General features: G+C 41.7%; 1 protein-coding gene across 3 annotated transcripts in view; it reads left to right on the top strand.

Moving 5' to 3' along the window:
- The window catches only part of LOC138359761 (uncharacterized), a 140,973-nt gene that overhangs the window by 14,028 nt on the left and 99,764 nt on the right, over positions 1-27,181 (top strand). For 2 of the 3 annotated variants that reach the window (XR_011226061.1, XR_011226060.1), the window contains exon 3: positions 4,306-4,348. Coding sequence is in view for 1 of the 3 variants with exons in the window: in XM_069319424.1 (XP_069175525.1) it covers positions 221-280; positions 4,306-4,348 (103 nt within the window). In the remaining 2 variants the exon portion in view is untranslated. Of the gene's footprint in view, positions 1-136; positions 281-4,305; positions 4,349-27,181 lie in introns of those variants that run through there. The other variant, XM_069319424.1, reaches the window with a different exon arrangement.

The following is a 27,181-nucleotide window of genomic DNA, read 5'->3' as shown; positions in this document are numbered from 1 at the left end:
GCCAAAATCTAGTACATCCATATCAGCCTGGATAGCTCCAGGGAGCCTCTGGCTCTCGCCATGTAAATGATGTTTCATTACATTCATTTTTTTTTTACCCTGTCTGTAAGACATCGTTTTCTACAGATAAAATAATAACTATTTGGTATTTTTGAACATCATTCTCATAAATTTCTGCTCTGTTTAATTGAAGCCTTTTTATTTCTGCCATCCAACTATTATGAAGCTAAATGAGCTACGTAACAGCAATCCACGATTAGCAGAACTCACTACCAAACAGGTCAGTAGGAGGGATGAAGTTTGATGCAAATGACAGATAAGGACACACTTTAAAAGGATTCAGTATAAGTAGACAAATAAACACACAATTTAACAGGAGCATCTCTAAGCAGTAGCGTATATACTAAGCCTACAAACATAGGATTATGCCTAAACAGTAGGAGTGAGTGCTTCCAAAGACACAAAGCCAGTGTTCTAAACACTTATATTCGTCGAGCCCTTACCCACTGCTCAGAATGGAGCAACGTCAGTAGGGAGTTTGAAAGTTAACTGAAGTGTTGGTGAACAATGGATATAGCAACAAAGAAATAAACGCAACATAAGATGACACCTGGACCAGGTACAATCCTGAACCTAGAACAGAAACCACAACACCTCCAATAATATTATAATACAAATCAGATTTGGAAGGAAGGATTGGGCTACAGGAAGGATTGGGCTACAGGAAGGATTGGTCTACAAGAAGGATTGGGCTACAGGAAAGATTGGGCTACAGGAAGGATTGAGCTACAGGAAGGATTGGTCTACAGGAAGGATTGGGCTACAAGAAGGATTGGGCTACAGGAAAGATTGGGCTACAGGAAGGATTGAGCTACATCTCTAAATGTATATTTGCCAGATAATTTGGCACTAAAAACAAAGCGCATATATTATTGTTTAGACTAAATCCGCTACTCATTACTTTCCTGAAGTTGTCGTATATACACTACAAAATCTGCGTGTAAATCACAAGACAATTAACACGTGATGAAAATGGTGACGACAGTGTCAGACCACGAAGGAAGAATTGAAACAGGAATTTCCTTAAGTATTTTCGTAATTAATAATACATCTAAAGAAGGGTGTTTCAATTCTTCCTTCGAGGTCTGACATTGTCACTACAGTGTTGAATGTATTTAAACGTTGCAACAATGAATAATGAGAACAATCATTATATGGATGGCGTAATAACAGGGGAGCATTAGCCCCTCTGGTGGTCAGATGCTTAACTGTATTAGAGGTTGACAGTTTAGATATTATAGTGAAGTAAGGGTGAGTGGCGCGTCTGGGAGTCCCGCTTCTTAACGTGTGGCTCAGTTGTCGACCAGCCGCCGCCTGGCAAGGGTCACGTTGATTACCAGTGAGCAAAAAATAAATGTGTTACAGATATCATTAATCAATCATAATAAAGAAAGCATTGTTCGGGGTGTGTACTTCATGTTGTTATTCGTTATTATTTTGTATATTTTATGTATTTAGACAAAATATAGAGGAGATTGTCAGGTGGCAGCCATAGGTGTACCCGCTAGTTAAGTCATTAGGGGCGCTTGTGGTGGCCTTAATAGCCATGCCAGTAGTTAGCCAGCAATCTTAAGGTTATCTTGAGATGATTTCAGGGCTTAGCATCCCCCGCGGCCCTGTCCTCGACCAGGCCTTCTTTTTCTTACACATCCCCAGGAAACAGCCCATAGCAGCTGTCTAACTCCCAGGTACTTATTTACTGATAGGTATACAGGGTCATCAGGGTGAAAGAAAGTGTCCATTTGTTTCAGCCTCCACCGGGGATCGACCCCGGAACCTCAGGATTACGAATCCGGAGCACTCTCAACTCGGCTGTCAGGCCCCTTAAAACAACCCAAAGAGAAATCTTCTACATATTTTGATGAAAATCTGAATGAAACGAGAAATGTTGGCCACAGATTGTGTGAAGATGGTGGGGGGGGGGGGGGGGATTGAGGGGGTGCAGGTTAGTACGATGAGCATGATTCAGAATGATGGAAGGAGAAGGGCTCCTATGATGAATTGACCTAAGGGCCACCATCTACAGTGGCCTCGACGGGGACAGGACGGCGGCACCTTGTCAAAGGTCAGCCTTCCTACTCCCTCCACCCTTATTTTATTGAGGATTTGTCTTGTGTATATTGTGAACAAGAGGAATGACTCGGCATTTACGACTTGAGTGGTTAAGCGGGTTCATGGGTTAATAATCCTATGGGGGAAACAACACATCTATTTTCTGTGTTACATTGTGGCTTGTTGAGCTTGAAGCTGTTGTCCAGCCTGTGTCAAATATGATATTTTAGAGAAGTGGTCTGTATTAATGACCTCCAACTTGGTCAGTATTACAAAGGCCTCGGCTGTTATTTATTTATTTATATAACTACAAGTTATATTGGGTTTCTGATCAACCCGTCCTCTTAAAACTAACGTCACTTTTGGCTGGTATGCGCGGCACTATGGCCAAATTTGGACGTAATTTGAAATGAAATCGACTCACAAAAGTGACGCACGGTTCCGTTTTCTGTTTGAGTCGTCCGGCTTACTCGGCCAGCTTAGAAGAGGATTCTTTCCATTAACATTTTTCATAACGTTTTGAAACTTTATGAGAATTTCCTGCCCACCTAACCTACCAGAGGACCCTTAACTTATTGTTGTTGAAAAAAAAAGCCCAAATTTATTTTCATTTTGTTTTCATTTCCAAATTACGTCCATATTCGGCCTTACGGGTAAACGGCCAAAAGCGACGCTATTTTTAAGAGGACAGGTGACAAGGAGTACATAGCCCTGTGTGTTTACATTCTTGTAAAGCCACTAGTACGCATAGCACTTCGGGCAGGTCCTTAATTTAACAGATAATATTAAGTAGGTAATTTCTAGGAAAATTTATAGGGTAATCTATCTAAATCTATAACAATTTAAACATTTATAGTGTTAGTCCTTCAAAGTTCGTGGTAATGACAGTTGAACAAGTTCTGGCATGATTGTTGTTGCTGTCTTGAACTTTCTCCAAAGCTGAAAATCATTGATGTGTTTTTGAAGTGAGGTTTCCATATTAGGACACAGTAGGCCAGATGGGACCACAACAGAGACTCGTACAGTTGAATATTCAATGTTGTTCGTTTAAGTCAAAGATTCGTTTAACTATTCTTAAGGATTGTTTTCATATTAACTGTGAGTCCCAGATGTTCAATGGTTGGTACATCATAACTCCTAGGTAATATTGACTTAAATTTACCAGAGGGCCACCATTTCTCCATAGTGCCCTCTACGGCAACAGGAAGCCGGCGGCTTGTCAAAGGTTCCCCTATGGTTCCTGAGAATTTTGTCTATCTGTATTTTGAGCGCGCAAACTGCTGCATTATGACATTAAAGGTAGTGTGATAATATGCACAACGTGTTTTGTAGCTAAGGTAAAGGTGACTTGTAATGTTTAGCAACAAGTCACCCTAGATTGTTTAGTGTGTTGACAACGACGTTTCGGTCCTGGACCATTCTCAAGTCGACTTGAGAATGGTCCAGGATGGACCGAAACGTCGTCATCCCTTCACCTGCTAGTGTGTGGCCTGGTCAAACTACTTCAGCCACGTTATTGTGACTCATCGCCTGCACTTAGTGTGTTAACGACTGGGGCGATGGAGTGGTCATATCAGGATGGTAATTGTGCAAATAAGTGTGGAAGATAATTGTTTCCATCTTGTTTACTCTGCGATATGAAATGGTTTCACCTGTAAATGGTCCTTTTTGACAATGTAATCTACTAGGCAAAATAACGTTGGTTTGGTGCTCAGAGAACATATACTGTACTTAAGAGGTTTTAAGCATGTTATTTATATAATTTAGGCCAATAAACAGCTAAATAAATTAATAATACACAGTACGTTTATCTAAGGTTAGCTAAAGGTTTGTTTTTAGTGGAAGACCGTAATAAGATAATGTGTTTCTATGTAACTTTAAAAGAACATTGATGCTTAACCATAGCCTCATGAGTCGGAGACAAAAATGTACTCCGTTAGGCTATTGCAGTCTTATCAGTCTTGCCTACTCGCTATTGTTGATACAATCTTTAATTAATCTCCATTGCAATTTCACCTTTTCCAGTGATTGGTTCCAGTGTTCTTGAAATTCATAATTGTATTTTCCTACTCGATTGTATTTGAAATAAACTGTTTATACTTACCCTGGTGCTACATAGCCTTCCTGGTTTGGTGCCTTATTTTAATAATTACTTATACTTGCCCTTAATATATGTAAAAAATATTTTTTCAGGAGTGTGGCACGTGTGGACAAGTGTTGGATCAGAGGAGTCAAGGTAAAGTGCTTATTTAACAACTAGTTCTGGGGAGGAGCGGGTGGAACTAGATGGACGTAGTCAACTTCACATTCTTGTTACACTAACACTGGTTTGTGCCTCGGAGAGGCTGCAGGATCCAGTAAGTTCAGTAGATCTTCGGTTTCAACTCCTTTTGACCATGTCGTAGCTCAGTCGATTACGGCAGCGTCTGGGATGCTCTCGGACGCAGGTTCGAATCCTCGTCCCGGCCCTTGTGGATTTGTACACTCTTGTTAGCAGGCTGAGAGCTTTTCTTTCCCATAGATTTATTTATAGAAGAGTTAGCAATAAGTCGGCTGGGTTTATTAACGTATTGTTTTTAGGCCCCATTTACATTATGCCGTTCAGTTTTGGTCGCCATACACATAATGAATGGACATAATTCACTAGAACACGTCAGTTAGGATGACAAAGTTAATCCCGCAAATTAGAAAGCTTACATATGAAGAGATGTTGGAAAAACCTTAACGTGACATGATTGAAGTGTACAAGTGGATGAATGGGCATAACAAGGGAGTTATTGATAAGGCTTTAAATGAAGATAAGTTTAGATTTAGGAAATACCTGGGTAAATACTGGTTTGGTAACTGGGTTGTGGATTTGCGGAACCAATTACTGGATCATGTGCAGACGACGAGTCACAATAATACCTGCGTTCACAGTTCATCCTCGTCGCCAATGTGGTGTTTGTGTGTTACTGAGGAAGTCTTGGTTGTAGGGTTGATGTAAAGTCATGACTTGGTTACTGACTTTAATACTTAATATGATTACATGACTAGTAGCTACCAAGCTTGGCGGGCGTCCTGTACGCTCTCTTGTTTACCTCCCCTCTCTGGCGTCCCAGCCGCCGCACATAGAAAACGGATGGTACCATTTTCTGTGAACATGACAAGCCCCAGGCGAGGTGTGGAAAGAAAGTCCAGCCAGGGGCGTTCAATCTGCGCGCCAAGATGGCCGACCTTCGGGCGGGAATCTCCTCCACAACCAAATCTTTTATTGAGGAGTTGTTGCCAACCTACTTTTATCTGGCATGTATTATGCCAGTTTTCGCCTCGCATAATTTTTTCTCATTTGGAAAATACATTATTATCTTCACTATAAATTACTACTATAGTGTGTCATTTCTGCTCACACTCATCTCTAAATAAAATGATTACAAATATTTCCAAAGACATAAACTGCCTCATCCAGCCCGCCTCTTCCCTCATTCCAAATCCAAAAACCCTCCAACTCCAACTCCAAGAGGAATTTCAAACTGCGAATACGTGCAGAGAACCAGAATTTGGCTCCAAAATATGGCTCAGGCCTCGAAATTGAGATGTTTGGGATATTTTGAAAACTGCAGGGGAGTTTGTGCGAAATGTGAATCACTGCCGCTTTCAGGACTTGGCATATGTTGGGTATAAAATGTCGTAATTTCAAACTGCGAATAAGTGCAGAGAGCCAGAATTTGGCTCCAAAGTATGGCTCAGGCGTCGAAATTTGGATATTTGGGATATTTTGAAAACTGCAGGGGGGGGGGGGTTTGGGACAAATTTGACCAAACGCCGCTTTCAGTACTTGGTATATGTTGGGTATAAAAAAGTCGTAATTTCAAACTGCGAATACGTGCAGAGAGCCAGAATTTGGCTCCAAAATAAGTATCAGGCCTTAAAATTGGGATATTTGGGATATTTCGAAAACTGCAGGGGAGTTTGTGCGAAATGTGATTCACTGCCGCTTTCAGGACTTGGCATATGTTGGGTATAAAAAGTCGTAATTTCACACTGCGAATACGTGCAGAGAGCCAGAATTTGGCTCCAAAATAAGTATCAGGCCTTAAAATTGGGATATTTGGGATATTTCGAAAACTGCAGGGGAGTTTGCGCAAAATGTGACACACTGCCACTTTCAGTACTTGGTATATGTTGGGTATAAAAAAGTCGTAATTTCAAACTGCGAATACGTGCAGAGAGCCAGAATTTGGCTCCAAAATAAGTATCAGGCCTTAAAATTGGGATATTTGGGATATTTCGAAAACTGCAGGGGAGTTTGCGCATAATGTGACTCACTGCCACTTTCAGTACTTGGTATATGTTGGGTATAAAAAAGTCGTAATTTCAAACTGCGAATACGTGCAGAGAGCCAGAATTTGGCTCCAAAATAAGTATCAGGCCTTAAAATTGGGATATTTGGGATATTTCGAAAACTGCAGGGGAGTTTGCGCATAATGTGACTCACTGCCACTTTCAGTACTTGGCAAATGTTGGGTATAAAACGTCGTAATATCAAACTGTGAATTCGTGCAGAGAGCCAAACGTTGGCTCCAAAATATGGCTCAGGTCTCGATATTGAGATGTTTGGGATATTTTGAAAACTGCAGGGAGGTTTAGGACAAATGTGACCAAACGCCGCTTTCCGTACTTGGCATATGTTGGGTATAAAAAAGTCGCAATTTCAAACTGCCAATACGTGCAGAGAGCAAGAATTTGGCTCCAAAACATGGCTCAGGCCTCGAAATTGGGATATTTGGGTAATTTTGAAAACTGCAGGGGAGTTTGTGCAAAATGTGACTCACTGCTGCTTTCAGTTCTTGGCATATGTTGGGTATAAAAAGTCGTTATTTCAAACTGCGAATACGTGCATAGAGCCAGAATTTGGCTCCAAAATAGTGCTCAGTCCTCGAAATTGGGATGTTTGGGATAATTTGAAAACCTCAGTGGGCTTTGGGACAAATATGACCAAACACCGCTTTCAGAACTTGGCATATGTTGGGTATAAAAAGTCGTAATTTCAAACTGTGAATACGTGCAGAGAGCCAGAACTTGGCTCCGAAATATAGCTCAGGCCTGAAAATTGGAATATTTGGGATATTTCGAAAACTGCAGGGGAGTTTGTGCGAAATGTGAATCACTGCCGCTTTCAGGACTTGGCATATGTTGGGTATAAAATGTCGTAATTTCAAACCACGAATACGTGCATAGAGCCAGAATTTGGCTCCAAAATACGGGTCAGGCCTCGAAATTGGGATGTTTGGAATATTTTGAAAACTGCAGGGGGGGTTTTGGACAATAGTGACCAAACGCCGCAATCAGTACTTGGCATATGTTGGGTATAAAAAAGTCGTAATTTCAAACTGCGAATACGTGCAGGGAGCCAGAATTTGGCTCCAAAATATGGCTCAGGCATCGAAATTGGGATATTCGTAATTTCAAACTGCGAATATGTGCAGAGAGCCAAAATTTGGCTCCAAATTATAGCTCATGCCTCGAAATTGGGATGTTTGGGATATTTTGAAAACTGCAGGGGAGTTTGTGCAAAATGTGACTTACTGCCGCTTTCAGGACTTGGCATATGTTGGGGAAAAAAGTCGTAATTTCAAACTGCGAATACGTGCAGAGAGCCAGAATTTGGCTCCAAAATATGGCTCAGGCCTCAAAATTGGGATGTTTGGGATATTTTGAAAACTGCAGGGGGGGTTTTGGACAAATGTGACCAAACGCCGCGATCTGTACTTGGCATATGTTGGGTATAAAAAAGTCGTAATTTCAAACTGCGAATACGTGCAGAGAGCCAGAATTTGGCTCCAAAATATGGCTCAGGCCTCGAAATTGGGATGTTTGGGATATTTTGAAAAATGCCGGGTGGATTGAGACAAATGTGACCAATTGCCGCTTTCAGTACTTGGCATATGTTGGGTATAAAAAAGTGGTAATTTCAAACTGCGAATATGTGCAGAGAGCCAGAATTTGTCTCCAAAATACGCCTCAGGACTCGAAATTGGGATTTTTGGGATATTTTGAAAACTGCAGGGAGGTTTGGGACAAATTTGACCAAATGCCACTTTCGGTACTTGGCATATGTTGGGTAAAAAAAGTCGTAATTTCAAACTTCGAATACGTGCAGAGAGCCAGAATTTGACTCCAAAATATGGCTCAGGCCTCGATATTGGGATATTTGGGATATTTCGAAAACTGCAGGGGAGTTTGTGCGAAATGTGACTCACTGCCGCTTTCAGTACTTGGCATATTTTGGGTATAAAAATCGTAATATCAAACTGCGAATACGTTCAGAGAGCCAGAATTTAGCTCCAAAACATGGCTCAGGCCTCGATATTGTGATGTTTGGGATATTTTGAAAACTGCAGGGAAGTTATGGACAAATGTAACCAAACGCGGCTTTCAGTACTTGGCATATGTTGGGTATAAAAAAATCTTATTTTCAAACTGCGAATACGTGCAGAGAGCCAGAATTTGGCTCCAAAATATAGCTCAGGCCTCAAAATTAGTATATTTGAGATATTTCGAAAACTGCATGGGAGCTTGTGCGAAATGTGACTCACTGCCGCTTTCAGTACTTGGCATATGTTGGGTATAAAATTCCGTAATTTCAAACCGCGAATACGTGCATAGGGCCAGAATTTGGCTCCAAAATATGGCTCAGGCCTCGAAATTGGGATGTTTGGAATATTTTGAAAACTGCAGGGGGGGTTTTGGAAAAATGTGACCAAACGCCACTTTCAGCACTTGGTATATTTTGGGTATAAAAAAGTTGTAATTTCAAACTGCGAATACGTGCAGAGAGCCAGAATTTGGCTCCAAAATACGGCTCAGGCCTCGAATTTGGGATATTTGGGATATTTTGAAAACTGCATGGGGGGTTTGGGACAAATGTGACCAAACGCCACTTTCAGCACTTGGTATATTTTGGGTATAAAAAAGTTGTAATTTCAAACTGCGAATACGTGCAGAGAGCCAGAATTTGGCTCCAAAATACGGCTCAGGCCTCGAATTTGGGATATTTGGGATATTTCGAAAACTGCAGGGGAGTTTGTGCAAAATGTGACTCACTGCCGCTTTCAGTACTTGGCATATGTTGGGTATAAAAATCGTAATATCAAACTGCGATTACGTGCAGAGAGCTAGATCTTGGCTCCAAAATATGGCTCAGGCCTCGATATTGTGATGTTTGGGATATTTTGAAAACTGCTGGGAGGTTTGGGACAAATATAACCAAACGCCGCTTTCAACACTTGGCATATGTTGGGTATAAAAAATTCGTAATTTCATACTGCGAATACGTGCATAGAGCCAGAATTTGGCTCCAAAATATTGCTCAGTCCTCGAAATTGGGTAGTTTGGGATATTTTGAAAACTGCAGGGGGGTTTGGGACAAATATGACCAAACGCTGCTTACAGAACTTGGCATATGTTGGGTATAAAAAGTAGTAATTTCAAACTGTGAATACGTGCAGAGAGCTTGAATTTGGCTCCAAAATATGGCTCAAGCCTTGAAAGTGGGATGTTTGGGATATTTTAAAAACTGCAGGGGAGTTTGAGCAAAATGTGACTCACTGCCGCTTTCAGTATTTGGCGTATGTTGGGTATAAAAAGTCGTTATTTCAAACTGCGAATACGTGCAGAGTGCCAAAATTTGGCTCCAAAATATGGCTCATGCCTCGAAATTGGGATATTTGGGATATTTCGAAAACTGCAATAGAGTTTGTGCAAAATGTGACTCACTGCCGCTTTCAGGACTTAGCATATGTTGGGTATAAAATGTCGTAATTTCAAACCACGAATACGTGCATGGTGCAAGAATTTGGCTCCAAAATATGGCTAAGGCCTCGAAATTGGGATGTTTGGGATATTTTGAAAACTGCAGGGGGGGTTTTGGACAAATGTGACCAAACGCCGCGTTCAGTACTTGGCATAAGTTGGGTATAAAAAGTCGTAATTTCAAACTGCGAATACGTGCAGAGAGCCAGAATTTGGCTCCAAAATACGGCTCAGGCCTCGAAATTGGGATATTTGGGATATTTCGAAAACTGCAAGGGAGTTTGTGCAAAATGTGACTAACTCCCGCTTTCAGGACTTAGCATATGTTGGGTATAAAAAGTCGTAATTTCAAACTGCGAATACGTGCAGAGAGATAAAATTTGGCTCCAAAATATGGCTCATGCCTCGAAATTGGGATGTTTGGGATATTTCGAAAACTGCAATAGAGTTTGTGCAAAATGTGACTAACTCCCGCTTTCAGGACTTAGCATATGTTGGGTATAAAAAGTCGTAATTTCAAACTTCGAATACGTGCAGAGAGCCAGAATTTGGCTCTAAAATATGGCTCAGGCCTCGAAATTGGGATGTTTTGGATATTTTGAAAACTGCAGGGAGGTTTGGGACAAATTTGACCAAATGCCACTTTCAGTACTTGGCATAAGTTGGGTATAAAAAGTCGTAATTTCAAACTTTGAATACGTGCAGAGAGCCAAAATTTGGCGCCAAAATATTGCTCAGGCCTCTAAATTGGGATATTTGAGATATTTCGAAAACTGCAGGGGAGCTTGTGCGAAATGTGACTCACTGCCACTTTCAGGACTTGGCATATGTTGGGTATAAAATGTCGTAATTTCAAACCGCGAATACGTGCATAGAGCCAGAATTTGGCTCCAAAATATGGCTAAGGCCTCGAAATTGGGATGTTTGGGATATTTTGAAAACTGCAGGGGTGCGTTTGGGACAAATGTGACCAAACACCGCTTTCAGTACTTGGCATATGTTGGGTATAAAAAATTCGTAATTTCAAACTGCGAATATGTGCAGAGAGCCAGAATTTGGCTCCAAAATATGGCTCAGGCCTCGAAATTTTGATATTTGGGATATTTTGAAAACTGCAGGGGAGTTTGTGCAAAATTTGACTCACTGCTGCTTTCAGGACTTGGCATATGTTGGGTATAAAAAGTCGTAATTTCAAACCGCGAATACGTGCATAGAGCCAGAATTTGGCTCCAAAATATGGCTCAGGCCTCGAAATTGGGATGTTTAGGATATTTTGAAAACTGCTGGGAGGTTTGGGACAAATGTGACCAAATGCCGCTTTCAGTACTTGGTATATGTTGGGTATAAAAAGTCGTAATTTCAAACTGCGAATACGTGCAGAGAGCCAGAATTTGGCTCCAAAATATGGCTCAGGCCTCTTAATTGGGTTATTTGGGATATTTCGAAAACTGCAGGGAGGTTTGGGACAAATTTGACCAAATGCCACTTTCAGTACTTGGCATAAGTTGGGTATAAAAAGTCGTAATTTCAAACTTTGAATACGTGCAGAGAGCCAAAATTTGGCGCCAAAATATTGCTCAGGCCTCTAAATTGGGATATTTGAGATATTTCGAAAACTGCAGGGGAGCTTGTGCGAAATGTGACTCTCTGCCACTTTAAGGACTTGGCATATGTTGGGTATAAAATGTCGTAATTTCAAACCGCGAATACGTGCAGAGAGCCAGAATTTGGCTCCAAAATATGGCTCAGGCCTCGAAATTGGGATGTTTAGGATATTTTGAAAACTGCAGGAGGGTATGGGACAAATGTCACCAAACGGCGCTTTCAGTACTTTGCATATGTTGGGTATAAAAAAGTCGTAATTTCAAACTGCGTATACGTGCAAAGAGCCAGAATTTGGCTCCAAAATACGGCTCAGGCCTCGAAATTGGGATGTTTAGGATATTTTGAAAACTGCAGGAGGTTGTGGGACAAATGTCACCAAACGCCGCTTTCAGTAATTGGCATATGTTGGGTATAAAAAATTCGCAATTTCAAACTACGAATACGTGCAGAGAGCCAGAATTTGGCTCCAAAATATGGCTCAGGCCTCGAAATTGGGATGTTTGGGATATTTTGAAAACTGCTGGGAGGTTTGGGACAAATGTGACCAAATGCCGCTTTCAGTACTTGGTATATGTTGGGTATAAAAAGTCGTAATTTCAAACTGCGAATACGTGCAGAGAGCCAGAATTTGGCTCCAAAATATGGCTCAGGCCTCTTAATTGGGTTATTTGGGATATTTCGAAAACTGCAGGGAGGTTTGGGACAAATTTGACCAAATGCCACTTTCAGTACTTGGCATAAGTTGGGTATAAAAAGTCGTAATTTCAAACTTTGAATACGTGCAGAGAGCCAAAATTTGGCGCCAAAATATTGCTCAGGCCTCTAAATTGGGATATTTGAAATATTTCGAAAACTGCAGGGGAGCGCGTGCGAAATGTGACTCACTGCCACTTAAAGGACTTGGCATATGTTGGGTATAAAATGTCGTAATTTCAAACCGCGAATACGTGCATAGAGCCAGAATTTGGCTCAAAAATATGGCTAAGGCCTCGAAATTGGGATGTTTGGGATATTTTGAAAACTGCAGGGGGGGGGAGGTTTGGGACAAATGTGACCAAACACCGCTTTCAGTACTTGGCATATGTTGGGTATAAAAATCGTAATATCAAACTGCGAATACGTGCAAAGAGCTAGAACTTGGCTCCAAAATATGGCTCAGGCCTCGATATTGTGATGTTTGGGATATTTTGAAAACTGCTGGGAGGTTTGGGACAAATATAACCAAACGCCGCTTTCAACACTTGGCATATGTTGGGTATAAAAATCGTAATATCAAACTGCGAATACGTGCAAAGAGCTAGAACTTGGCTCCAAAATATGGCTCAGGCCTCGAAATTGGGATGTTTGGGATATTTTGAAAACTGCAGGGGGGTTTGGGACAGATGTAACCAAACGCCGCTTTCATTACTTGGCATATGTTGGGTATAAAATAGTCGTAATTTCAAACGGCGAATACGTGCAGAAAGCCAGAATTTGGCTCCAAAATATAGCTCAGGCCTCGAAATTGGGATATTTGGGATATTTCGAAAACTGCAGGGGAGTTTGTCCAAAATGTGACTCACTGCCGCTATCAGGACTTGGCATATGTTGGGAATAAAAAGTTGTTATTTCAAACTGCGTATACGTGCATAGAGCCAAAATTTGGCTCCAAAATACGGCTCAGGCCTCTAAATTGGGATGTTTAGGATATTTTGAATACTGCAGTGGGGTTTGGGACAAATGTCACCAAACGCCGCTTTCAGTAATTCGCATATGTTGGGTATAAAAAAGTCGTAATTTCAAATTGAGAATACGTGCAGAGAGCCAGAATTTGGCTCCAAAATATGGCTCAGGCCTCGAAATTGGGATGTTTGGGATATTTTGAAAACTGCAGGGGGGTTTGGGATATATGTGACCAAACGCCGCTTTCATTACTAGGCACATGTTGGCTATAAAAAAGTCGTAATTTCAAACGGCGAATACGTGCGTAGAGCCAGAATTTGGCTCCAAAATATAGCTCAGGCCTCGAAATTGGGATATTTGGGATGTTTCCAAAACTGCAGGGGAGTTTGTGCAAAATGTGACTCACTGCCGCTATCAGGACTTGACATATGCTGGGTATAAAAAGTCGTAATTTCAAACTGCGTATACGTGCATAGAGCCAGAATTTGGCTCCAAAATACGGCTCAGGCCTCGAAATTGGGATGTTTAGGATATTTTGAAAACTGCAGGAGGGTATGGGACAAATGTCACCAAACGCCGCTTTCAGTACTTTGCATATGTTGGGTATAAAAAAGTCGTAATTTAAAACTGTGAATACGTGCAGAGAGCCAGAATTTGGCTCCAAAATATGGCTCAGGCCTCGAAATTGGGATGTTTAGGATATTTTGAAAACTGCAGGAGGGTATGGGACAAATGTCACCTAACGCCGCTTTCAGTACTTTGCATATGTTGGGTATAAAAAAGTCGTAATTTCAAACTGCGTATACGTGCATAGAGCCAGAATTTGGCTCCAAAATACGGCTCAGGCCTCGAAATTGGGATGTTTAGGATATTTTGAAAACTGCAGGAGGGTATGGGACAAATGTCACCAAACGCCGCTTTCAGTAATTGGCATATGTTGGGTATAAAAAATTCGCAATTTCAAACTACGAATACGTGCAGAGAGCCAGAATTTGGCTCCAAAATATGGCTCAGGCCTCGAAATTGAGATGTTTGGGATATTTTGAAAACTGCAGGGGGAATTGGGACAAATTTGACAAAACGCCGATTTCAGTACTTGGCATATGTTGGTATAAAAAAGTCGCAATTTAAAACTACGAATACGTGCAGAGAGCTAGAATTTGGCTCCAAAATATGGATCAGGCCTCGAAATTGGGATGTTTGAGATATTTTGAAAACTGCAAGAAGGATTGAGACAAATCTGACCAAATGCCGCTTTCAGTACTTGGTATATGTAGGGTATAAAAAAGTCGTAATTTCAAACTGCGGATACGTGCAGAGAGCCAGAATTTGGCTCCAAAACATGGCTCAGTCCTCGAAATTGGGATGTTTGGGATATTTTGAAAACTGCTGGGAGGTTTGGGACAAATGTGACCAAATGCCGCTTTCAGTACGTGGTATATGTTAGGTATAAAAAGTCGTAATTTCAAAGTGCGAATACGTGCAGAGAGCCAAAATTTGGCTACAAAATATGGCTCAGGCCTCGAAATTGGGATGTTTGGGATATTTTGAAAACTGCAGGGGAGTTTGTGCGAAATGTGACTCACTGCCGCTTTCAGGACTTGGCATATGTTGGGTACAAAATGTCGTAATTTCAAACCGCGAATACGTGCATAGAGCCAGAATTTGGCTCCAAAATATTGCTCACGCCACGAAATTGGGATGTTTGGGGTATTTCGAAAACTGCAGGGGGAGTTTGTGCAAAATGTGACTCACTTCTGCTTTCAGTACTTGGCATATGTTGGGTATAAAAATCGTAATATCAAACTGCGAATACGTGCAGAGACCCAGAATTTGGCTCCAAAATATGGCTCAGGCCTCGATATTGTGATGTTTGGGATATTTTGAAAACTGCAGGGAGGTTTGGGACAAATATAACCAAACGCCGCTTTCAACACTTGGCATATGTTGGGTATAAAAAATTCGTAATTTCATACTGCGAATACGTGAAGAGAGCCAGAAGTTGGCTCCAAAATATGGCTCAGGCCTCGAAATTGGGATATTTGGGATATATCGACAACTGTAGGGGAGTTTGTGCAAAATTTGACTCACTGCTGCTTTCAGGACTTGGCATATGTTGGGTATAAAAAGTCGTAATTTCAAACCACGAATACGTGCATAGAGCCAGAATTTGGCTCCAAAATATTGCTCAGTTCTCGAAATTGGGATGTTTGGGATATTTTGAAAACTGCAGGGACGGTTTGTGAAAAATGTGACCAAACGCCGCATTCAGTACTTGGCATATGTTGGGCATAAAAAAGGTCGTAATTTCAAACTGCGAATACGTGCAATGAGCCAGAATTTGGCTCCAAAATATTGCTCAAGCCTCGAAATTGGGATATTTGGGATATTTCGAAAACTGCAGGGGAGTTTGTGCGAAATGTGACTCTCTGCCGCTTTCAGTACTTGACATATGTTGGGTATAAAAAAGTCGTAATTTCAAACTGCGAATACGTGCAGAGAGCCGGAGTTTGGCTCCAAAATATGGCTCTCGCCTCGAAATTGGGATTTTTGGGGTATTTCGAAAACTGCAGGGGAATTTGTGCAAAATGTGACTCACTGGCGCTTTCAGTACTTGGCATATGTTGGGTATAAAAATCGTAATATCAAACTGCGAATAAGTGCAGAGAGCCAGAATTTGGCTCCAAAATATGGCTCAGGCCTCGATATTGTGATGTTTGGGATATTTTGAAAACTGCAGGGAGGTTTGGGACAAATATAACCAAACGCCGCTTTCAACACTTGGCATATGTTGGGTATAAAAAGTCGTAATTTCAAACTGCGAATACGTGCATAGAGCCAGAATTTGGCTCCAAAATATTGCTCAGTCCTCGAAATTGGGTAGTTTGGGATATTTTGAAAACTGCAGGGGGGTTTGGGACAAATATGACCAAACGCTGCTTACAGAACTTGGCATATGTTGGGTATAAAAAGTCATAATTTCAAACTGCGAATACGTGCAGAGAGCTTGAATTTGGCTCCAAGATATGGCTCAGGCCATGAAAGTGGGATGTTTGGGATATTTTGAAAACTGCAGGCGAGTTTGAGCAAAATGTGACTCACTGCCGCTTTCAGTACTTGGCATATGTTGGGTATAAAAAGTCGTAATTTCAAACTGCGAATACGTGCAGAGAGCCAGAATTTGGCTCCAAAATATGGCTCAGGCCTCGAAATTGGGATATTTGGGATATTTTGAAAACTAAAGGGGGGGGGGGTTTGGGACAAATGTGACCAAACGCCGCTTTCAGTACTTGGCATATGTTGGGTATTAAAAATTCGTAATTTCAAACTGCGAATACGTACAGAGAGCCAGAATTTGGCTCCAAAATATGGCTCAGGCCTCGAAATTGGGATATTTGGGATATTTCGAAAACTGCAGGGGAGTTTGTGCGAAATGTGACTCACTGCCGCTTTCAGTACTTGGCATATGTTGGGTATAAATAAAAAGTCGTAAATTCAAACTGCGAATACGTGCAGAGAGCCTGAGTTTGGCTCCAAAATATGGCTCAGGCCTCAAAATTGGGATATTTGGGATATTTTGAAAACTGCAAGAGAGTTTGTGCAAAATGTGACTCACTGCCGCTTTCAGGACTTGGCATATGTTGGGTATAAAAAGTCGTAATTTCAAACTGAGAATATGTGCATTAGCCAGAATTTGGCTCCAAAATATGGCTCAGGTATCGGATTTGGGATGTTTGGGATATTTTGAAAACTGCAGGGGGGTTTGGGCAAAATGTTACCCACCGGTGCTTTCAGTAATTGGCAGATTTTTGGTATAAAAAGTGGGAATTTCAAACTGCGAATAGGTGCAGAGAGCCAGAATTTGGGTCCAAAATATGGCTCAGGTATCGAATTTGGGATGTTTGGGATATTTTGAAAACTGCAGGGGGGTTTGGGCAAAATGTTACCCACCGGTGCTTTCAGTAATTGGCAGATTTTTGGTATAAAAATTCGGAATTTCAAACTGCGAATAGGTGCAGAGAGCCAGAATTTGGGTCCAAAATATGGCTCAGGTATCGAATTTGGGATGTTTGGGATATTTTGAAAACTGCAGGGGGGGGGGGGTTTGGGCAAAATGTGACCCACCGGTGCTTTCAGTAATTGGCAGTTTTTTGGTATAAAAAGTCGGAATTTCACACTACGAATAGGTGCAGAGAGCCAGAATTTGGGTCCAAAATATGGCTCAGATATCGAATTTGGGATGTTATGGATATTTTGAAAACAGCAGGGGGGTTTGGGCGAAATGTGACCCACCGCCGCTTTCAGTAATTGGCATATTTTTGGTATAAAAAGCCGGAATTTCAAACTGCGAATAGGTGCAGAGAGCCAGAATTTGGGTCAAATTATGGCTCAGGTATCGAATTTGGGATGTTTGGGATATTTTGAAAACAGAAGGGGGGTTTGGGCAAAATGTGACCCACCGCCGCTTTCAGTAATTGGCATATTTTCGGTATAAAAAGTCGGAATTTCAAACTGCGAATAGGTGCAAAGAGCCAGAATTTGGGTCCAAAATATGGCTCAGGTATCGAATTTGGGATGTTTGGGATATTTTGAAAACTGCAGGGGGGTTTGGGCAAAATGTTACCCACCGGTGCTTTCAGTAATTGGCAGATTTTTGGTATAAAAAGTCGGAATTTCAAACTGCGAATAAGTGCAGAGAGCCAAAATTTGGGTCCAAAATATGGCTCAGGTATCGAATTTGGGATGTTTGGGATATTTTGAAAACAGCAGGGGGGTTTGGGCGAAATGTGACCCACCGCCGCTTTCAGTAATTGGCATATTTTTGGTATAAAAAAGTCGGAATTTCAAACTGCGAATAGGTGCAGAGAGCCAGAATTTGGGTCCAAAATATGGCTCAGGTATCGAATTTGGGATGTTTGGGATATTTTGAAAACTGCAGGGGGGTTTGGGCAAAATGTTACCCACCGGTGCTTTCAGTAATTGGCAGATTTTTGGTATAAAAAGTCGGAATTTCAAACTGCGAATAGGTGCAGAGAGCCAAAATTTGGGTCCAAAATATGGCTCAGGTATCGAATTTGGGATGTTTGGGATATTTTGAAAACAGCAGGGGGGTTTGGGCGAAATGTGACCCACCGCCGCTTTCAGTAATTGGCATATTTTTGGTATAAAAAAGTCGGAATTTCAAACTGCGAATAGGTGCAGAGAGCCAGAATTTGGGTCCAAAATATGGCTCAGGTATCGAATTTGGGATGTTTGGGATATTTTGAAAACTGCAGGGGGGTTTGGGCAAAATGTGACCCACCGCCGCTTTCAGTAATTGGCTAATTTTTGGTATAGAAAGTCGGATTTTCAAACTGCGAATAGGTGCAGAGAGCCAGAATTTGGATCCAAAATATGGCTCCGGTATCGAATTTGGGATGTTTGGGATATTTCTAAAACTGCAGGGGGGTTTGGGCAAAATGTGACTCACCGCCGCTTTCAGTAACTGGCATATTTTCGGTATAAAAAGTCGGAATTTCAAACTGCGAATACGTGCATCGAGCCAGAATTTGGCTCCAAAATATGGCTCAGGTATTGGATTTTGGATGTTTGGGATATTTTGAAAACTGCAGGGGGGTTTGGGCTAAATGTGACCCACCGCCGCTTTCAGTAATTGGTATATTTTCAGTATAAAAAGTAGGAATTTCAAACTGCGAATAGCTGCAAAGAGCCAGAATTTGGGTCCAAAATATGACTCGGGTATCGAATTTGGGATGTTTGGGATATTTTGAAAACTGCAGGGGGGTTTGGGCAAAATGTTACCCACCGGTGCTTTCAGTAATTGGCAGATTTTTGGTATAAAAAGACGGAATTTCAAACTGCGAATAGGTGCAGAGAGCCAAAATTTGGGTCCAAAATATGGCTCAGGTATCGAATTTGGGATGTTTGGGATATTTTAAAAACTTGCGGGGGGGTTTTGGGCAAAATGTGACCCCCCGGTGCTTTCAGTAATTGGCATATTTTCGGTATAAAAAGTTGGAATTTCAAACTGCGAATAGGTGCAGAGAGCCAGAATTTGGGTCCAAAATATGGCTCAGGTATCGAATTTGGGATGTTTGGGATAATTTGAAAACTGCAGGGGGGTTTGGGCAAAATGTGACCCACCGCCGCTTTCAGTAATTGGCTAATTTTTGGTATAGAAAGTCGGATTTTCAAACTGCGAATAGGTGCAGAGAGCCAGAATTTGGGTCCAAAATATGGCTCCGGTATCGAATTTGGGATGTTTGGGATATTTTTAAAACTGCAGGGGGGTTTGGGCAAAATGTGACTCACCGCCGCTATCAGTAATTGGCATATTTTCGGTATAAAAAGTCGGAATTTCAAACTGCGAATACGTGCAGAGAGCCAGAATTTGGCTCCAAAATGTGGCTCAGGTATCGGATTTGGGATGTTTGGGATATTTTGAAAACTGCAGGGGGGTTTGTGCAAAATGTGACCCACCGCCGCTTTCAGTAATTGGTATATTTTCAGTATAAAAAGTAGGAATTTCAAACTGCGAATAGGTGCATAGAGCCAGAATTGGGGCCCAAAATATGGCTCAGGTATTGAATTTGGGATGTTTGGGATATTTTGAAAACTGCAGGGGGGTTTGGGCAAAATGTTACCCACCGGTGCTTTCAGTAATTGGCAGATTTTTGGTATAAAAAGTGGGAATTTCAAACTGCGAATAGGTGCAGAGAGCCAGAATTTGGGTCCAAAATATGGCTCAGGTATCGAATTTGGGATGTTTGGGATATTTTGAAAACAGCAGGGGGGTTTGGGCGAAATGTGACCCACCGCCGCTTTCAGTAATTGGCATATTTTTGGTATAAAAAGCCGGAATTTCAAACTGCGAATAGGTGCAGAGAGCCAGAATTTGGGTCAAAATATGGCTCAGGTATCGAATTTGGGATGTTTGGGATATTTTGAAAACAGAAGGGGGGTTTGGGCAAAATGTGACCCACCGCCGCTTTCAGTAATTGGCATATTTTTGGTATAAAAAAGTCGGAATTTCAAACTGCGAATAGGTGCAGAGAGCCAGAATTTGGGTCCAAAATATGGCTCAGGTATCGAATTTGGGATGTTTGGGATATTTTGAAAACTGCAGGGGGGTTTGGGCAAAATGTGACCCACCGCCGCTTTCAGTAATTGGCTAATTTTTGGTATAGAAAGTCGGATTTTCAAACTGCGAATAGGTGCAGAGAGCCAGAATTTGGATCCAAAATATGGCTCCGGTATCGAATTTGGGATGTTTGGGATATTTCTAAAACTGCAGGGGGGTTTGGGCAAAATGTGACTCACCGCCGCTTTCAGTAACTGGCATATTTTCGGTATAAAAAGTCGGAATTTCAAACTGCGAATACGTGCATCGAGCCAGAATTTGGCTCCAAAATATGGCTCAGGTATTGGATTTTGGATGTTTGGGATATTTTGAAAACTGCAGGGGGGTTTGGGCTAAATGTGACCCACCGCCGCTTTCAGTAATTGGTATATTTTCAGTATAAAAAGTAGGAATTTCAAACTGCGAATAGCTGCAAAGAGCCAGAATTTGGGTCCAAAATATGACTCGGGTATCGAATTTGGGATGTTTGGGATATTTTGAAAACTGCAGGGGGGTTTGGGCAAAATGTTACCCACCGGTGCTTTCAGTAATTGGCAGATTTTCGGTATAAAAAGTCGGAATTTCAAACTGCGAATAGGTGCAGAGAGCCAGAATTTGGGTCCAAAATATGGCTCAGGTATCGAATTTGGGATGTTTGGGATAATTTGAAAACTGCAGGGGGGTTTGGGCAAAATGTGACCCACCGCCGCTTTCAGTAATTGGCTAATTTTTGGTATAGAAAGTCGGATTTTCAAACTGCGAATAGGTGCAGAGAGCCAGAATTTGGGTCCAAAATATGGCTCCGGTATCGAATTTGGGATGTTTGGGATATTTTTAAAACTGCAGGGGGGTTTGGGCAAAATGTGACTCACCGCCGCTATCAGTAATTGGCATATTTTCGGTATAAAAAGTCGGAATTTCAAACTGCGAATACGTGCAGAGAGCCAGAATTTGGCTCCAAAATGTGGCTCAGGTATCGGATTTGGGATGTTTGGGATATTTTGAAAACTGCAGGGGGGTTTGTGCAAAATGTGACCCACCGCCGCTTTCAGTAATTGGTATATTTTCAGTATAAAAAGTCGGAATTTCAAACTGCGAATAGGTGCATAGAGCCAGAATTGGGGCCCAAAATATGGCTCAGGTATTGAATTTGGGATGTTTGGGATATTTTGAAAACTGCAGGGGGGTTTGGGCAAAATGTTACCCACCGGTGCTTTCAGTAATTGGCAGATTTTTGGTATAAAAAGTGGGAATTTCAAACTGCGAATAGGTGCAGAGAGCCAGAATTTGGGTCCAAAATATGGCTCAGGTATCGAATTTGGGATGTATGGGATATTTTGAAAACTGCAGGGGGGTTTGGGCAAAATGTTACCCACCGGTGCTTTCAGTAATTGGCAGATTTTTGGTATAAAAAGTCGGAATTTCAAACTGCGAATAGGTGCAGAGAGCCAGAATTTGGGTCCAAAATATGGCTCAGGTATCGAATTTGGGATGTTTGGGATATTTTGAAAACTGCAGGGGGGGGGGTTTGGGCAAAATGTGACCCACATGTCCTTTCAGTAATTGGCAGATTTTTGGTATAAAAAGTAGGAATTTCACACTGCGAATAGGTGCAGAGAGCCAGAATTTGGGTCCAAAATATGGCTCAGATATCGAATTTGGGATGTTTGGGATATTTTGAAAACAGCAGGGGGGTTTGGGCGAAATGTGACCCACCGCCGCTTTCAGTAATTGGCATATTTTTGGTATAAAAAGTCGGAATTTCAAACTGCGAATACGTGCAGAGAGCCAGAATTTGGGTCCAAAATATGGCTCAGATATCGAATTTGGGATGTTATGGATATTTTGAAAACAGCAGGGGGGTTTGGGCGAAATGTGACCCACCGCCGCTTTCAGTAATTGGCATATTTTTGGTATAAAAAGCCGGAATTTCAAACTGCGAATAGGTGCAGAGAGCCAGAATTTGGGTCAAATTATGGCTCAGGTATCGAATTTGGGATGTTTGGGATATTTTGAAAACAGAAGGGGGGTTTGGGCAAAATGTGACCCACCGCCGCTTTCAGTAATTGGCATATTTTCGGTATAAAAAGTCGGAATTTCAAACTGCGAATACGTGCATCGAGCCAGAATTTGGCTCCGAAATATGGCTCAGGTATTGGATTTGGAATGTTTGGGATATTTTGAAAACTGCAGGGGGGTTTGGGCTAAATGTGACCCACCGCCGCTTTCAGTAATTGGTATATTTTCAGTATAAAAATTAGGAATTTCAAACTGCGAATAGGTGCAAAGAGCCAGAATTTGGGTCCAAAATATGGCTCAGGTATCGAATTTGGGATGTTTGGGATATTTTGAAAACAGCAGGGGTTTTTGGGCGAAATGTGACCCACCGCCGCTTTCAGTAATTGGCATATTTTTGGTATAAAAAAGTCGGAATTTCAAACTGCGAATAGGTGCAGAGAGCCAGAATTTGGGTCCAAAATATGGCTCAGGTATCGAATTTGGGATGTTTGGGATATTTTGAAAACTGCAGGGGGGTTTGGGCAAAATGTGACCCACCGCCGCTTTCAGTAATTGGCTAATTTTTGGTATAGAAAGTCGGATTTTCAAACTGCGAATAGGTGCAGAGAGCCAGAATTTGGATCCAAAATATGGCTCCGGTATCGAATTTGGGATGTTTGGGATATTTCTAAAACTGCAGGGGGGTTTGGGCAAAATGTGACTCACCGCCGCTTTCAGTAACTGGCATATTTTCGGTATAAAAAGTCGGAATTTAAAGCTGCGAATACGTGCATCGAGCCAGAATTTGGCTCCAAAATATGGCTCAGGTATTGGATTTTGGATGTTTGGGATATTTTGAAAACTGCAGGGGGGTTTGGGCTAAATGTGACCCACCGCCGCTTTCAGTAATTGGTATATTTTCAGTATAAAAAGTAGGAATTTCAAACTGCGAATAGCTGCAAAGAGCCAGAATTTGGGTCCAAAATATGACTCGGGTATCGAATTTGGGATGTTTGGGATATTTTGAAAACTGCAGGGGGGTTTGGGCAAAATGTTACCCACCGGTGCTTTCAGTAATTGGCAGATTTTTGGTATAAAAAGACGGAATTTCAAACTGCGAATAGGTGCAGAGAGCCAAAATTTGGGTCCAAAATATGGCTCAGGTATCGAATTTGGGATGTTTGGGATATTTTAAAAACTGCAGGGGGGGTTTTGGGCAAAATGTGACCCCCCGGTGCTTTCAGTAATTGGCATATTTTCGGTATAAAAAGTCGGAATTTCAAACTGCGAATAGGTGCAGAGAGCCAGAATTTGGGTCCAAAATATGGCTCAGGTATCGAATTTGGGATGTTTGGGATAATTTGAAAACTGCAGGGGGGTTTGGGCAAAATGTGACCCACCGCCGCTTTCAGTAATTGGCTAATTTTTGGTATAGAAAGTCGGATTTTCAAACTGCGAATAGGTGCAGAGAGCCAGAATTTGGGTCCAAAATATGGCTCCGGTATCGAATTTGGGATGTTTGGGATATTTTTAAAACTGCAGGGGGGTTTGGGCAAAATGTGACTCACCGCCGCTATCAGTAATTGGCATATTTTCGGTATAAAAAGTCATAATTTCAAACTGCGAATACGTGCAGAGAGCCAGAATTTGGCTCCAAAATGTGGCTCAGGTATCGGATTTGGGATGTTTGGGATATTTTGAAAACTGCAGGGGGGTTTGTGCAAAATGTGACCCACCGCCGCTTTCAGTAATTGGTATATTTTCAGTATAAAAAGTCGGAATTTCAAACTGCGAATAGGTGCATAGAGCCAGAATTGGGGCCCAAAATATGGCTCAGGTATTGAATTTGGGATGTTTGGGATATTTTGAAAACTGCAGGGGGGTTTGGGCAAAATGTTACCCACCGGTGCTTTCAGTAATTGGCAGATTTTTGGTATAAAAAGTGGGAATTTCAAACTGCGAATAGGTGCAGAGAGCCAGAATTTGGGTCCAAAATATGGCTCAGGTATCGAATTTGGGATGTATGGGATATTTTGAAAACTGCAGGGGGGTTTGGGCAAAATGTTACCCACCGGTGCTTTCAGTAATTGGCAGATTTTTGGTATAAAAAGTCGGAATTTCAAACTGCGAATAGGTGCAGAGAGCCAGAATTTGGGTCCAAAATATGGCTCAGGTATCGAATTTGGGATGTTTGGGATATTTTGAAAACTGCAGGGGGGGGGGGGGGTTTGGGCAAAATGTGACCCACATGTCCTTTCAGTAATTGGCAGATTTTTGGTATAAAAAGTAGGAATTTCACACTGCGAATAGGTGCAGAGAGCCAGAATTTGGGTCCAAAATATGGCTCAGATATCGAATTTGGGATGTTTGGGATATTTTGAAAACAGCAGGGGGGTTTGGGCGAAATGTGACCCACCGCCGCTTTCAGTAATTGGCATATTTTTGGTATAAAAAGCCGGAATTTCAAACTGCGAATAGGTGCAGAGAGCCAGAATTTGGGTCAAAATATGGCTCAGGTATCGAATTTGGGATGTTTGGGATATTTTGAAAACAGAAGGGGGGTTTGGGCAAAATGTGACCCACCGCCGCTTTCAGTAATTGGCATATTTTTGGTATAAAAAAGTCGGAATTTCAAACTGCGAATACGTGCAGAGAGCCAGAATTTGGGTCCAAAATATGGCTCAGATATCGAATTTGGGATGTTATGGATATTTTGAAAACAGCAGGGGGGTTTGGGCGAAATGTGACCCACCGCCGCTTTCAGTAATTGGCATATTTTTGGTATAAAAAGCCGGAATTTCAAATGCGAATAGGTGCAGAGAGCCAGAATTTGGGTCAAATTATGGCTCAGGTATCGAATTTGGGATGTTTGGGATATTTTGAAAACAGAAGGGGGGTTTGGGCAAAATGTGACCCACCGCCGCTTTCAGTAATTGGCATATTTTCGGTATAAAAAGTCTGAATTTCAAACTGCGAATACGTGCATCGAGCCAGAATTTGGCTCCAAAATATGGCTCAGGTATTGGATTTGGAATGTTTGGGATATTTTGAAAACTGCAGGGGGGTTTGGGCTAAATGTGACCCACCGCCGCTTTCAGTAATTGGTATATTTTCAGTATAAAAATTAGGAATTTCAAACTGCGAATAGGTGCAAAGAGCCAGAATTTGGGTCCAAAATATGGCTCAGGTATCGAATTTGGGATGTTTGGGATATTTTGAAAACTGCAGGGGGGTTTGGGCAAAATGTTACCCACCGGTGCTTTCAGTAATTGGCAGATTTTTGGTATAAAAAGTCGGAATTTCAAACTGCGAATAGGTGCAGAGAGCCAAAATTTGGGTCCAAAATATGGCTCAGGTATCGAATTTGGGATGTTTGGGATATTTTGAAAACAGCAGGGGTTTTTGGGCGAAATGTGACCCACCGCCGCTTTCAGTAATTGGCATATTTTTGGTATAAAAAAGTCGGAATTTCAAACTGCGAATAGGTGCAGAGAGCCAGAATTTGGGTCCAAAATATGGCTCAGGTATCGAATTTGGGATGTTTGGGATATTTTGAAAACTGCAGGGGGGTTTGGGCAAAATGTGACCCACCGCCGCTTTCAGTAATTGGCTAATTTTTGGTATAGAAAGTTGGATTTTCAAACTGCGAATAGGTGCAGAGAGCCAGAATTTGGATCCAAAATATGGCTCCGGTATCGAATTTGGGATGTTTGGGATATTTCTAAAACTGCAGGGGGGTTTGGGCAAAATGTGACTCACCGCCGCTTTCAGTAACTGGCATATTTTCGGAATAAAAAGTCGGAATTTCAAGCTGCGAATACGTGCATCGAGCCAGAATTTGGCTCCAAAATATGGCTGAGGTATTGGATTTTGGATGTTTGGGATATTTTGAAAACTGCAGGGGGGTTTGGGCTAAATGTGACCCACCGCCGCTTTCAGTAATTGGTATATTTTCAGTATAAAAAGTAGGAATTTCAAACTGCGAATAGCTGCAAAGAGCCAGAATTTGGGTCCAAAATATGACTCGGGTATCGAATTTGGGATGTTTGGGATATTTTGAAAACTGCAGGGGGGTTTGGGCAAAATGTTACCCACCGGTGCTTTCAGTAATTGGCAGATTTTTGGTATAAAAAGACGGAATTTCAAACTGCGAATAGGTGCAGAGAGCCAAAATTTGGGTCCAAAATATGGCTCAGGTATCGAATTTGGGATGTTTGGGATATTTTAAAAACTGCAGGGGGGGTTTTGGGCAAATGTGACCCCCCGGTGCTTTCAGTAATTGGCATATTTTCGGTATAAAAAGTCGGAATTTCAAACTGCGAATAGGTGCAGAGAGCCAGAATTTGGGTCCAAAATATGGCTCAGGTATCGAATTTGGGATGTTTGGGATAATTTGAAAACTGCAGGGGGGTTTGGGCAAAATGTGACCCACCGCCGCTTTCAGTAATTGGCTAATTTTTGGTATAGAAAGTCGGATTTTCAAACTGCGAATAGGTGCAGAGAGCCAGAATTTGGGTCCAAAATATGGCTCAGGTATCGAATTTGGGATGTTTGGGATATTTTGAAAACTGCAGGGGGGGGGGGGTTTGGGCAAAATGTGACCCACATGTCCTTTCAGTAATTGGCAGATTTTTGGTATAAAAAGTAGGAATTTCACACTGCGAATAGGTGCAGAGAGCCAGAATTTGGGTCCAAAATATGGCTCAGATATCGAATTTGGGATGTTTGGGATATTTTGAAAACAGCAGGGGGGTTTGGGCTAAATGTGACCCACCGCCGCTTTCAGTAATTGGCATATTTTTGGTATAAAAAGCCGGAATTTCAAACTGCGAATAGGTGCAGAGAGCCAGAATTTGGGTCAAAATATGGCTCAGGTATCGAATTTGGGAT

The sequence above is a fragment of the Procambarus clarkii genome, chromosome 93, assembly GCF_040958095.1.
Source record: "Procambarus clarkii isolate CNS0578487 chromosome 93, FALCON_Pclarkii_2.0, whole genome shotgun sequence".
NCBI classification, from domain to species: Eukaryota; Metazoa; Arthropoda; class Malacostraca; order Decapoda; family Cambaridae; genus Procambarus; species Procambarus clarkii.
This window is presented reverse-complemented; position numbering and strand designations above follow the sequence as displayed.